This window comes from Nestor notabilis, unplaced genomic scaffold, assembly GCF_000696875.1.
Source record: "Nestor notabilis isolate BGI_N333 unplaced genomic scaffold, ASM69687v1 scaffold26368, whole genome shotgun sequence".
In the NCBI taxonomy this organism is placed as follows: domain Eukaryota; kingdom Metazoa; phylum Chordata; class Aves; order Psittaciformes; family Psittacidae; genus Nestor; species Nestor notabilis.
This window is the reverse complement of record NW_009939076.1, coordinates 11275-24251: the sequence shown is the minus strand read 5'-3', so window position 1 is coordinate 24251 and position 12977 is coordinate 11275. Positions and strand designations below refer to the sequence as shown.

At 49.4% G+C, this 12977-nt stretch overlaps 1 protein-coding gene across 1 annotated transcript in view; it reads left to right on the top strand.

Moving 5' to 3' along the window:
• Window positions 1–4512: 4512 nt before the first annotated feature.
• The window catches only part of ENKD1 (enkurin domain containing 1), an 11738-nt gene continuing 3273 nt past the window's right edge, over window positions 4513–12977 (top strand). Inside the window, exons 1-3 of the mRNA XM_010019684.1 lie at window positions 4513–4597; window positions 4889–5101; window positions 6354–6526. Of these exons, the coding sequence (XP_010017986.1) occupies window positions 4513–4597; window positions 4889–5101; window positions 6354–6526 (471 nt within the window). The remainder of the gene's footprint in view (window positions 4598–4888; window positions 5102–6353; window positions 6527–12977) is intronic.

Genomic DNA, 12977 nt, shown 5'->3' with positions numbered 1-12977 from the left:
GAGCCGGGGCCGCCATGCCCCTTCCGAGGGCAGCCGGGCTGGAGCCTGCAGCCGTGGTACAGCGTTGCTGCACCTGCCTGGATGAAGCGCTGAGGGTTTCTGGCTGGCTCTGGCTCCCCAGGTCGGTGTTTCTGGCAGCGCTTCCCCCACTCACCCCCTTCCCAGGGGATGAAACCCAGGACGAGTTTTCCAGGAGTATCTGATGTTGTTCAGTGGGGTCTTGGCACGGGCCCCAAAACAGGGTTTGTATTGATTTCCTATGACAGCACAGCCAGAAGAGACTGTAGACTGCAACACGAACTCCCCTTTTCCATTGCTGGATGCAGTGTTGCGCATCAGCTCCTGTAATCTCAGCACATGGCTCATCCTTGCATCAAAGAAGAACCTGACACGTTAAGGTGGGGCCTCTCCTGCATCATCATCCTTTCTAGGTCTCCTGAGAGAGAACTGGCAGTGTTCAAGGCCAGGTGGGACGGGGCTTGGAGCAACCTGGTTTAGTGAAAGGTGTCCCTGTCTGTGGCAGGGGATTGGACCTGAATGAGCTTTAAGGTCTCTTCCAGCACAAACCAGTCTGTGATTCTGTGATTCTGTGATTCTCTGACTTGGCTGCAGCTCTGCAGTACCCTTGTCAGCCTCTGCCCATCTTCGGGTGCAGAGCATGGCCCTCATTCACTCCTGCTCCAGGGTGCTGTGGGACACGTCTGATTCCTTGAGCAAACAATACAAGCTGGCTTTGTTCCTAAAGGGCTGCTGGTGGACATGTGCCTAGCTCCCTGGAAACATGTTCCACATGCAGATGACAGTATTACACTTGGCCGTACCTGTCCCTCTTTGTCTTTAGATAGACAGAAGAGAAAAGGGGGCTTTGAGAGTGGCAGATGGGGAAGTTCCTGAGGGAACCTGCATGGTGAATATTATTAAAAGGAGAATATTAATCTCTCCCATTGTAGTCTACAAGGGGAAAGCATAGGCATGGACTAACATCACCGAGTCAATTCACAGCGCATTCACCTAATTTCCTGATCCCTGATTCTTCAGGAGCTATGGTCCCAGATCTGTGTGTGTCCCTCCCCGCCCCCATTTAGTGCAGCCCTCGAGCATAGGGTTCTCCTGGTGCTACTTTTCATTTCAGCTAAAACTACTAAGGGAGGAAACCGACAAGACCAGCTGCATGGAGATTAGCTCTTTGATATTCTGCAGATGGCTTGCTCTGCTTATCACAGTTTATCACAGCTGTGGGATTTTTTTCCCCATGCTTTTTGCCGAGGTTGGCTCATAAAGACATGAAGCGGAGCTTGCTTCAGCATTATGTGTGGTAGCAAATTCCTGGCCGGGGACCCAGGTGCAGTGAAAGCATGATCTGTGAAGAAGAGGGAATGCTTCAAAGGCAGATGCAGCAGGTTCCAGGTTGAGAAAAAAACCTGCCAAAGCCTTGTCCGTTTCCATGTTTTGTAGTTTCCTTAACTACAATGCCAAAAACAAGGCACAAAAGGAAGCTGTGGTTTATACGGGCTCTGAAAGATCTCAGTTTATCTGGGGGATAAGTACCATTTCTGACACTTGGTAAGTTGAATTAATGGGACGTTGGGAGTGGTAGGGCTGGAGCCTGCTTTGCTTTACTCCTAGGCCAGGATTAAACAGTGGTGGGGAAGCGGGCAGCCAACAGCGCTCAGGTCAGTGAGTAAAGCAATGTTGAAGTCATTGGGTTACTCTGGCAACTGCACTGCACCTCTTGAGGCTGTGAGAGGCAGGGAACAGGGTTGGTGTAGCCCTGTGGCTAGGAGGCTGTTCGCCTAGTGAGTTCTGCAGTCTGGCATGGTGGTAAGAACAGAGAGGAGTTGCACACGTGTCTTTTCCAGGATTTAACCCATCTCTGCATCTCATGGCCTACCAGTGCTCTAAATAGTTTCTTTCTGGTGGCAACAGGTTGGATACTGTATTCTTAATGCTTAGGTTTCTAAGGTGGTGGTAGAAAAGATGCTTTCTGGGGTGCAAATTCGAGTGTGGCTGAGAGGGTGATCGGTCGCTGCTGGAAAGGGCTGACCCTGTTCCCTCCTCCTCTCTCCTCTGCGTTCATAAGCACATGCTCCTGCTGTGTTACCCTTGTGCTTGCCACAGTGCCTGTCTGATCCCCATGTGGAGGTTATAGCCAGGTTACTTTTGGACAGAAGGTTAAATGGACAGAAAACTAACCCGGCAAAACAAGTGACTTGTTTCATGCAGGGGTAATTAGTTGAATCAGCTGAGAACAGCGCTACAAGGCTGTCACAAGAGATGAAGTAGAAGGATGGAAATAGCAGCAGAGAGTGTCCGCACATCGCCTTTTGGCAGAAGTGAGCCATGAGGTGTCCCCAAATACCCCCATGGTCGGCAGAAGTAGAGCAGCAGCTTGGGAAAGCTGTTGTGATCATTGGTAACTGAGCCTGGGCTGCTCCTCAGGGCTGGGAGACTGATACCAGGGGCTTGTGTCCCATGCAGGCAAATTTGCTGCAGGTACCTAGATAGGCAAGATGCTTACCGTTGTAATAAGGTTGTCTGATCTTGCAAGATCCCAATCCAGAGGTGATATGACTTGCAAATCAGGGAGTGGGTGTCATTTGCAAATTCCCTGCAGCAGGGCAGGGTGCTGTTGGGATGTGCAATGTGATTATGTGAACTTGTGTGAAGGTATAAAATGAGCCTTCCATCCCCCGCCGCCCATCAGCTTGCCTTTCCTCCTTCAATCCCCCGCAACAACTGCCTGCTCTGGTAACAGGTCATGATTTCAGCCTGTCATTTTGCGTGTAAATTACTGGGTTTGAATGAGAGTTCAGACCAAGATCAGATGTGAACTTCAAGGCCAGTAGCTGTTCTGGAGGGACCTCAAGTTACATGATTTTTTTTTCTACAGTACAAGAGCCTGTACTTACAAGTACTTAGTACTGACAAGAGTCAGTAAGACTGAACTTAGTAGGCTCCATTATCAAGGAGATTAAATAATACCAAAACCAGTGTCATTTTACTTTAGGCTGAGGGTCTGTGTCTGCTTTTCAGAAACAGCTTTTCCAGAGGAGCTGGGTACAGACTGTACCTGCGTGCTGGTGTGCAGTAATCAGCAATGCTTACATTGCCTCTGCAATTGTGTCTGAGAGATGAATAACAGCTTTTCACTAATGGGTCTCATGTCAACAGGGGTGATTTAGTGAGGAAGACTGCAGTGCATTAGTTGCCATGATTCAGACTCACTCAGCCTTGTACTGATGGTTTATTGGTTTATAAATTAAACTGCAGAAGCTGCATCCCGACGGTGCTGGCATGCTGAGGATCCTGAAAGGGGCTCTTCCTGTCGGCGTCTTTCAGAAATCTTTAAGTTACTGCCTGAGGAATCAGGTTTAGCAGGTTTAGGCCCAGCTGTTACAGCAGTGACTCCAGCCAAGCTGCCCTGCCACTTGTCAAAATCATGGCATGACTCTGAGGAGGGATTGAGACTTCTGTGGCATCTGCCAAAAGCTCACCAGTGGTCTGTGCGTGTTCCTGTGGCATCCTGCATCCTTGTTTTCTGAGCAGGGAGCAAGTCCCTCAAGCTTCACACAGGCAATAGAATGCTGTCCGTGAGATGCTGTTGAGCGATGCTGCCCACTGCTGTGCTGGAAGGATCTGTGCTTCTCTTGTTGTGGGGAGAAGAGAGGCAGGAGAGACCAGGGCAGGGATTTGTGGATCTGTGCTGGTCCGGCAGTTAACATTGAAAAGTTCTTTAGTAATGAAAAACATGTTTTCTAAGCAGGTAACTCTGGTCTCCCTGAGACCAGCTGGGCTCTTTTAATCGCAAGGCTCTTGCCCGGAAATTCCCCATCTGCCCCTACATGGTCCTGCAGTGAACTGTTCTTTCTCAGGTCTTTTCAAGGTTCAGCCCCAGCCCACTTAAAGGTGGTGCTGGTGCTGGTGTGTGTCTTGTGGAGGATAGAGCAGAGTGTTTACCTGTGTGGAGTAGGAGCTTCAACTTGCTTTGAATAGGTTGTCTTTGAACCACAGGAGCTATTTAGAAAGAGCCTCAGGAGCAAAATAATTCAAATCTAAGGCTAAAATGTCTCAGATGGTATCCTGCTACCTTGTGTTTCCTATTCACTAAAGACACACAGGACAGTTATAGCAGCTCAGCTCCTGCTCACATGTCTGCTGTAAATGTTCCTGTATGGGAGAGCAGAGCCAGGAAGGATTTTGTGTACTGAAGATAGCGATACTACAGCAACTGTGGACATTTCAGATTTCATGCTGGTAAAAATGCTGATTAGCCCCACAACAGGGACAGTGCTTTCACCCTTGCTTCACCTGCATGGAGTCCAATTTGGGGTGACTTGTGGTTTCCTACCTGCAGCTCATCCCTGTAGCTGGGTGCAAGCTCTGTAATGAAGGTCAGAGGTTCGCCTATATGTATATATATAAAAATTTGGCTTTTCAGTGGCTCAGTGAGCCCTGTTCATTTCTGTTCTCAGTGGTGGCTGGTTCCTGTGGTGGAGGCAAAGCCACAGCAGGATGTGTGAAGGGCCATCCAGGATTTGTGGACCCATTCCTCCAGACCCTACGCTCTTTCCAAACTATTACAAACGCCCCTTCTCAGGTGAGTCCTTGCTGCGTGTTAGGGATGTATGCTTTTGTACTGTGACATGGCACAGCTTGTCCATTTGATGTCCTTACTCTTTGACATCCTCAACAGTCTCCACTCACACTGGTGCAGGTGCTGCTTCACGGATAGTGAGCCTAAAGGTGGTGTGTACAGCTGGTCAAAAGATAGGAAAGCATAAGGTAGAGATGGAGAGGGGATCTTCAGCATTGTTTGTAGGCTGTGGGTGAAGAAAACCACGAGGCCAGATAGTTTCCTGATAATCTCTTTCTCTTCCTTTCTCTGTAGCTCGAGGGAGGCTGGAAGGGAATGCTCTCAATCTGGATTTTACCTCTGACCCTCTGGATCCAGTTCCTAACCCTTATAGAGCCTGCCAGGTCCAACCAGCCCCTCGCATTCGCCCCAGTGGAAGGGAATTCCTGGCGAAGGGACGGAAGGGGATGCTCAGTCTCTTACTGCAGCTCGAAGGGCTCTCCGTTGATGGGAGGCTGCCAGTCGAGAGTAAGTACAACTGAGCTCCTGCTGGCCTGAGCTGTGTTTGGTGTCAGGAATGAAGCATCAGAGTTTTGGCTGAATTCCTCAACTCTGCTTCCTGAGGAGAGCTTGAGATTTGCAAAGGCAGTCACTCCACCTCCTGCATTTGGCCTGGCAGTGGTGTCTCTGGGCCATCGCATGTGCGGGAGCCAGAGCTGCTGTGACCTTCTTGACTCCAGTCTGGCCCAGGTCTAGAATGGGAAGGGAGACTGTAAAAAAGAAGCTGTTTAATTTGTATTTGAGGAACTAGTCATGGATGAGAGGCTATTGAGAGGTGCTGGAAATAAATAAAGCCCTCCTAGTTTGCTGTTTCTGAATACAACCAGTATCTTTACAGTTAAACTTAAAAATAGATTGGATGAAATCTTAATGTATAGAGGGTGTTTAATCTGGGGAATTCCTTGTTAGTGAAGCCAGGCAGGATTTGGGAAGACTGTATGTGTGGATACTGGGAATATCTTTGCAAAAGATGTTCCCTTCCCCAGGGAGGTCACCCAGAGTACATTCAGAAGTCCAGGAAGGAGATAAGGCTAAGCACTGGGTGTCTGATTTACTTCATGTGCTGGAATTGCCCCTAGCCCTGCCTGGTGCCAGTGTGGTGCCTGCCAGCTGAACTGCTGTGCCAGAGCAGGAGAGGAATGAAGAGGGTCTGGTTGTGTCAGCTGAAATATTCCCCGTCTTGGAGAGCCCAAGGATCATTTTTGATTCAAAACCAACAAATACAATCCATAGCCTTGATTATGTTCCTTTGAATGTGGGACAGCAGCTGACCCTGAAACCAGGTACAGTGCAGGTTTAAGGCTGTGCAGCTGCCATTAACCATTCAGAAACACCATGGGTGCTGAACTGGGAAATGACCTTGCTCTCAAGAGGATGCTGGTATGGCTTGTCTGGCATAGTCCCAGATGGGACAAGTGACCCACACTCTCTCAGAACAAGGGAGTCTGTGAACACCAGTAATGTGCACAGACCTCTGCCAGTGCTCAGCTGGGCACTGCAGGATCCTCTGGCAGACGAGGGTCAATCCTGGAGTGTGCATCTAACATGGGGAAGAAAGTACTGTTTGTCTAGTCTGCAGAGGAGGGGAGAGCTCGCTCTTCTGTGGGCGGTTGGACCAGCTTTGGAGACAGAGCTGTGGGCTCTGGTGCCAGTGCTCCAAAAGCCAGAATCCCTGGGCGGTGTCTGAGAGGTGAAGACTGTGTCTCCTCTCACTGTGCAGAGAAAGAGTCCAAGGATCATGAGAAGGAAAATGTAAGGCGAATAAAGGAGATTCAGAAGAAGTACAAAGAGAAGGAGCAAGCCCAAGAGCACAGCAAGCCCAAGCCTGTGAAAGCTCTCTGGAAATCCCAGAAATACAAAAACGTGGAGTCAAAGGTGAAGGCCAAGCTCCAGGTCAGTACCCACTGAGCTCTTGAACTCTCTGGGCCTGGGATGCAGTTCAGCCATGAGGCTCTGTGGAATGGTGGAGATGGGGGAGTCCCAGAATCTCCAGATCTGGGGCAGCTCAGTGCTGCAGCATGGAGGGCAGATGTGACAGTGGGGCTATGTGCTGAGCGAGAACGTGGTGTCTGGCTCCAGAGAGCAACTGCTGTAATAATCCATGTCCTGTCCAACCCAGAAGACCCCTCATGCAGGAGAAGCTGAGAGGAGGAAAATCTCATCACACCCTCTGCCTGGAGGCTCCTGCTTGGCCTCTTGGGGACATACAGGTTTCCCCTCACAGCCATATTCCTGGTCTAGAGGTGCATCCAGCTGGCTTTTCAGCTTCCCAGCGTTTGGGGCAACACTTCTCTGGGGTTAGTGCCAAAGGGCTGTGGTATTCTGTCCCATGGATCATGGTTCGCAGAGGTAGGTCTTCAGGCTGCATCAAACCTCGGTCCAACTCTTATGGCCGTGTGGATCCATAGTGGGCTGTATGTCTCCGAATTCCTCTCCAAGTGATTGTTGTGGTAAATAACTCCTGTGCTGTGGGGACAAACAGCATCTCCAGGCAATCAACGTGGAGGTCTTATAGATGAGCACAACCTGCAAGGGTATATGTAATTCTTGTCCTCTGTACACATGCTTGTGGGAGAAGGGCTGTGGGGCTGTGCCTTGTTTCCTCAGGCTTTCTCAGCTGCTGAAACAAGCAGATGTCTGGCTTTGTGAAGGTTTTGGGCTGCTTTTTGCTTCTTTCTCTTTCTTTCTCTGGGTAATTTTTTCTTCCCTGGTGGGTTCCTGGTGTTTAAATGGTGCCTCTGCCAGAAGGCTTTGCTAAATGCACCAAAAACACTGCCTTGGTAGACTTCTACCTGTTTGTACAGAACATAAAGTGAAGGCCACGGGAGAGGGAAGGAAAGCTCCATCACTATCTTTGGATCATTGTCTGGATATGGGAAGCTCCTGTGGTCCAGGTGACCTGTGTAGTCCATTAGCCTCTTCTTTTGTCCAGAAATAGGCGCTGCAGCTCCTGTGGATGGGGTTGGCTCCTGCTGCACATCAGCAAGCAGAGGAGTCTTGTGCTCACCTCCATTGTAGTGCCCTCCTGGGGAAGAGGCCCCAGGCTCCTTTCCAGCTCAGCCTCACATGGGAGAAGCTCCCTGGGCAAGAGACAGTGCAGGGCTGCTGCCTTGGCCAGCGTAGCCTTGAACTGTTAAAGCCTGCGTTCCTGTGAGTCTCAGGAGAGGGCTTTGTCCTACGAGTCCCTGATAGCCTTCATGGTCTCATTCTCTGTTCTCTTTGCAGCCAACTAGGCTGTGTGGACAGGAGTGACACAGGGAGCTGTTGCTTGTGCAGACAGTGGGTGCAAGCTGGGTGACACCTCAAGCACTGCCAGTTACACAAGCCTTCCCTTGGGTATTCTCTTGCTGAGTTAGAGCCTCCAAGTTCCTCCTCATCTCTGTATTGCTTCACCCTGGTCTGAGGCCCTCAGGCCAGCTTTTGACACTAAAACTAATAATGTGTACTGCTAACAATATTATAACAATAACAATACTGCAAAAATTGACAAGACGATTTCCAAGCCAGTGGTTCCAAGTGCTGTGTCCCTTCTTCACAGTGACACCAACCCCCCTGAGATCTATGACCTTTCCACACACTGGATCAAACCCACATGTGCTTTAGGAACACAAGCCAATGCTCTCGTTTGACAAATCTTCTGGGTTAGAGGAAGATTGAGATAATTTTTTCTTTTGTTCTGGAGAAGGGGGGTGGTCTCTGTGCAGGCAGTTTCTGCGTGGTGCGTTCCTTGTGCTCCAGAGAGGTGGCTGGAAGCCCTGGTGCTGACTCACGTAGGTTTAACTATTACTGTGGCTCTCCTGGAGCAGGGGTGTTCCCTTTGAAGGATCTCCATCTTCTGTGGAGCTGCTGCTGCTCAGAGTTTCAGTTGAATCTGTTAGAGTGCTTCTTTAATAGAAGGCTTACAGGCTTGACTTAGCAAGCCTGAGTCTGGGTTTATAGACTGCTGCAGTTTGGAGACCTTGGTTAGACCCTCTCTTAACAACAGTAGTTGACTAATTCCTTCTAAGTATGCATGCAACTTCGGAACTGTGGCCTTTTGATCTACTCCCTCCAGAGGAGGTGATCCATTAAGGATTGGACTCAGAAGGGGAAGAGGACCCTGTACTATAACAGCTTGAGATGTGTGTTTTTTCTCAGCTTCCTTAATGGCTTTAGTAAGGCACAGGACCCCTTGTCGTCAACCCAAGTACCATTCTTCAGTTTCTTTAAATGAGGTAGGAGAAAACAGTAGAGGCCTTGCTGGTCCTTGTGGTCCCTTTTGGAATACACCACAATAAGAAGGGTGGGGGCAAATCCCACTTCACTCTTAGTGGATCATGTGGTGCAGTGGGCCTGGTCCCTGATAGGCTTTGAGTTCATCTTTCAGAGGAATAAGGGCTTCTGTAAGTTGTGGAGTCCAGTCACATTACTTGTTTTTCCAAAGCAAGTTGTTGGGCGAGCAATTACCAAAAACCCTGGTGCATGTTTTTACCATAACCTCATGTGCCTAACAACTGTTGTAAGTCTGTTTTATTGCCCAGGGTTTGTCCTTCTCGGTGCTTGAGAGGGTATCATCAGGTACTGCCACAGCTCCTGTTATCCACCAGACCCGTAAGAATTTAACTTCTTGTCTGGGACCTTGTCATTTGGAGGGTGGAATGTTGAGCCCATTTTTATTCAATAGGTTCCAGGTGGCTCCAGCCCCTTGCCCCTCCTGTTCTTTATTGTCTCCACCCATTAGGATGTTATCTGTACATTCATATATGTGGACATTTGCTGGCACCTCCACAGGACTGAGGAGTTTGGCCAAGGCACTGTGGGCAATACTGGGGGAATGTTTATACCCTTGTGGGAGTTGGTTAAAGTGTACTGCGTACCCTCCCAAGTGAAACCCAACTGGGGTTTGTCTTCTCCCTTTAGGGAAACCATAAAAACCATATCCTTAACATCTGGCATGGCTATCCAGGGGTGGACATCAGCCTGTCCTGCTGTCACTGCAGAGGTTAGGCTCGGGACAGCAGTAGTCACTGGTGGAGTATTGCTGTTCAATTCCCTGGAATCAGTTGATGAACAACACTGGCCACCAGCCTCACAGACTGGCCAGACTGGAGAGCTCCAAGGGGAATGTGCACAACCTGGAATGTGGCTCTTCTCTAGGTCTTTAATCACTTCCAAGATGCCCCATTTGGCAGCAGATACTGAGCATCACAGGTTGTTCTAGGCTGTGGTAGTCAGGGGCAGTCTGTGAAAGCCTCACACAAGAAGCTTCTGCTTCTCTGCATTCCAAACTCCACACCCTGCTGTAGGGTAGATCCCATCCCTTGCCTGCTGGTATGTCAAACCTTTATCTATTTTCCTTGTAAGGACTCAGAGCCACTTCCACAGCCGCCATCCTCTTCTCGCCAGGCAGCCAGAGTTGAGTTTGAGCTCAGGGGAATTTTTCTCCTACACCAGTTACCCCCAGTGTATTTACAGCTTTCCTTGACAGGTTAATTCCTCACTTCTCCATTTGCTGCTTAGTTAAAACACTAATACGGGCCCTGTATCAATTAAAATCTCAGACTTAGGGGATATGTCTGCGGGCTCCTTAGCAGCAGCCATTAGCAGCTATCACTAGGTGAGTGGGCAGCTGAACCCAAACTTGTGGGTTTTAACCCCTTCAGGTACTCCCACTGAGGTGCCAAAGGGTTAAAGGCACCATTGCTGTTTGGGGGTGTGTCACCTTTGTGTCTGTCTGGGCTTCTGACCCTTCCTTCCTTGGAGGGGCTATCGGTGCAGCCCCACTCAGGTACCAAGCAGTAATGCACCTCACCAAAGGGCTTTTCTTTCCGAGCCCTAAATGGTCTGTGTCAGGAAGGTTCAAAATCCTGGTGAGGTCCTGTGCATTGTGCTCCATGGCTGCTCGAGTTCTCTCCCTCAGAGACTATTTCCAGGGTGTCTGGTGATCCTCAGAGGAGGGCTCTGAGGTGGCCATGACCTCCTGGAGCAGCCATCAGTGCAGCCCTCTCCTGTACCTTGCTTGGTTGCAGGCAGCCTTTGGCACTCCCTGCAGCAGCTTGGACAGTGCTTTTGCTGAGCAGGGACAGGCTCTCCTCTCTCCTGGGCTCTACACCTCAGCCCAAGAGCCCCTTCAGGAGGTTATTGAGCAATCGCCCACCAGTCTGTGGCTCAGAACCACTCCTGGACCCCCAAACCTGCTCTCTTCTTCATCACTGCACAACACCCCATCTCCCCTGGCACAGGCTCTCCACAAATACTCTGTTTCCATTTCTGCTTAAAAACTTCCTGTGCAATTCCCTGAGCTGAGGTCCAGACCAGAAGCCATGCACAATGTCTGCCCATTGGTTTTAATGAGAGCTCGCATGTTCCTTTCCTCAAGCTCCACCATCTCTTCGAAGTTTCTCTCATCAGAACCTCCCCACATATCCCTGTCCCCATCCTCCAGGCCCATAACCAACTGCCAAATTTGGACAACACTGGTGGGTCTTTTTGCTCTTGCCAGCATAGTTTCCATTTTTTGTTCCAATAAATGATTTTGCTCTCTTTCTCTTTTCAGTTCCTCTTCTGAACCATCCATTTCCAAATCATTCTTTGCAAAACAGTCCTGTGCCTTTACCAAGCTTGTGCCCAGGATGGCACACATGCTCTCTTCATCACCTCCCCCATCTCCACAGTGTTGTTCCATTCTATCTGCAACCGCTCCTGGTTAAAACCACTTCTCTTTCTCCCACTGTACACCCAGGGGAGAAGGGATCATCTGTGCACCCGTCACCTTTCCTCTATGGACATTCCACTGACTACACCAGTTTAAATGTAACAGAACCAATAAATTGAGGCTAAACGACATTTATTGCTCCAACTCAATTTAAGATCCACCAACATCAACTACAGATTCAGGATGTCACATGGATTCATCACTACACTGCTGAATCTTAAACTTTATGGCCAATGATCCAAAATGCACAATCCCTCACCTGAAAAGGGAGGGCTCTCAGCCTCGAGATGTTCCTTGGATGACGACGTGACCCAACGGGAGAGTGCCTGAGTGCAGACCCACTGCTCCAAGGAGGAATGACTCCAAAGGGCTCTCCAGCGGGGCTCCTTTTATACCCTTGTCCCATCTGAGCTGTGGTCAGATACGGTCATGTAGTTCGCATGGGCTCAGGACCCAATTTCCCCATTTGTCAGGGCTTTGTCAGGGCTTTGTCGGGGTTTTGTCAGGGTGGTTGTTCCTGCCATAACTTGTTTTATTTCGAACCAGCCATGCGGGGTAAAGGCACTTCTCATTAACTTACTGGAGAGATTTGGATCTCCTGGCTCCTGCTGCAACAAGACTGATCATCTTTGGAGCATTATCTGTCCAGGTAGTGCTGAGGGCATTGCATACCCTGGTTCTTAACACTAGAACTAGTCATTTGAGCATCCTATCTGATGTCTGCCAAACTACATAGGCCAGGCAACAAGGAATCTGCCTTGAGCGGCCTGCAGTTCAGCTGAGAGAGCAGCTGGGAGCTTGGCTACCTGTGAAGATCTGGAGGCTGCCTTGTACAGTTTCTGTTACTTTCAATAGCAGAGCAGTTCCCTAGTTGCTTTTATCATAAGGTCACCCACTTGTCACAGTCAACTTTCAATTTTCGGGGTTTCTTTGCAACAAGACTGTCTGAGATAGTCCCCAGGCCTTCTGTTAGGTGTGAGGTAGTGTCACCTTGTGCCAGTGCTAACCACAGCCTTTGAAGATGCCTCTCACATGCTATTCCACCTCCCCAAACCACCAGACTCCTCCGCTCCCCACTCCTCTTTCTGTCTAGAGTAGCATAACCACAGGTTTGGGGTGCTGAGCAGAGCAGCACTTGCGACCAGCAGCTCAGCACTCAGCTTCATGTCTACCTGGGCCATTTCAGTCAAGTTTGCTTGAATGGACTCTAGATTTGTGGCACTGGGGTGGCTTCAGGGAACTCAAGTTCTCTACTGTTGACAACAACGGAGACTGGCGTGTGTCTCGACTTCAGCATGCTTACTCCACACTGCCATGTGCCCCTTTCACAGGAAAGTTTCTGCTTTTTAAGGAGTCATGATCACGGTCAGTGTGGACAGTGTCCCTAGCTCTGATAGGTATCTCTGTTGGGTTATGTGTTGTTGCTTTCCTTTCATGCCTACCATTTTAATCAGTAAAAGAACTCTCCAGTCAATGCTATGTGTGTATTTGATCCAAATGTGTGTTTCTGTGTTTCAGATTTTCCTCCCTTTTTTAGCATTTCTTTACAGAGTTCAGTTGCCAGGTCTGGATTTGTTGTTTTAGGCAGTCAGTTTGGCCTTTGCTGGCTGAGTCCAGATTGTCTTCCCCCAAGAGATCCTGCAAAGTCAT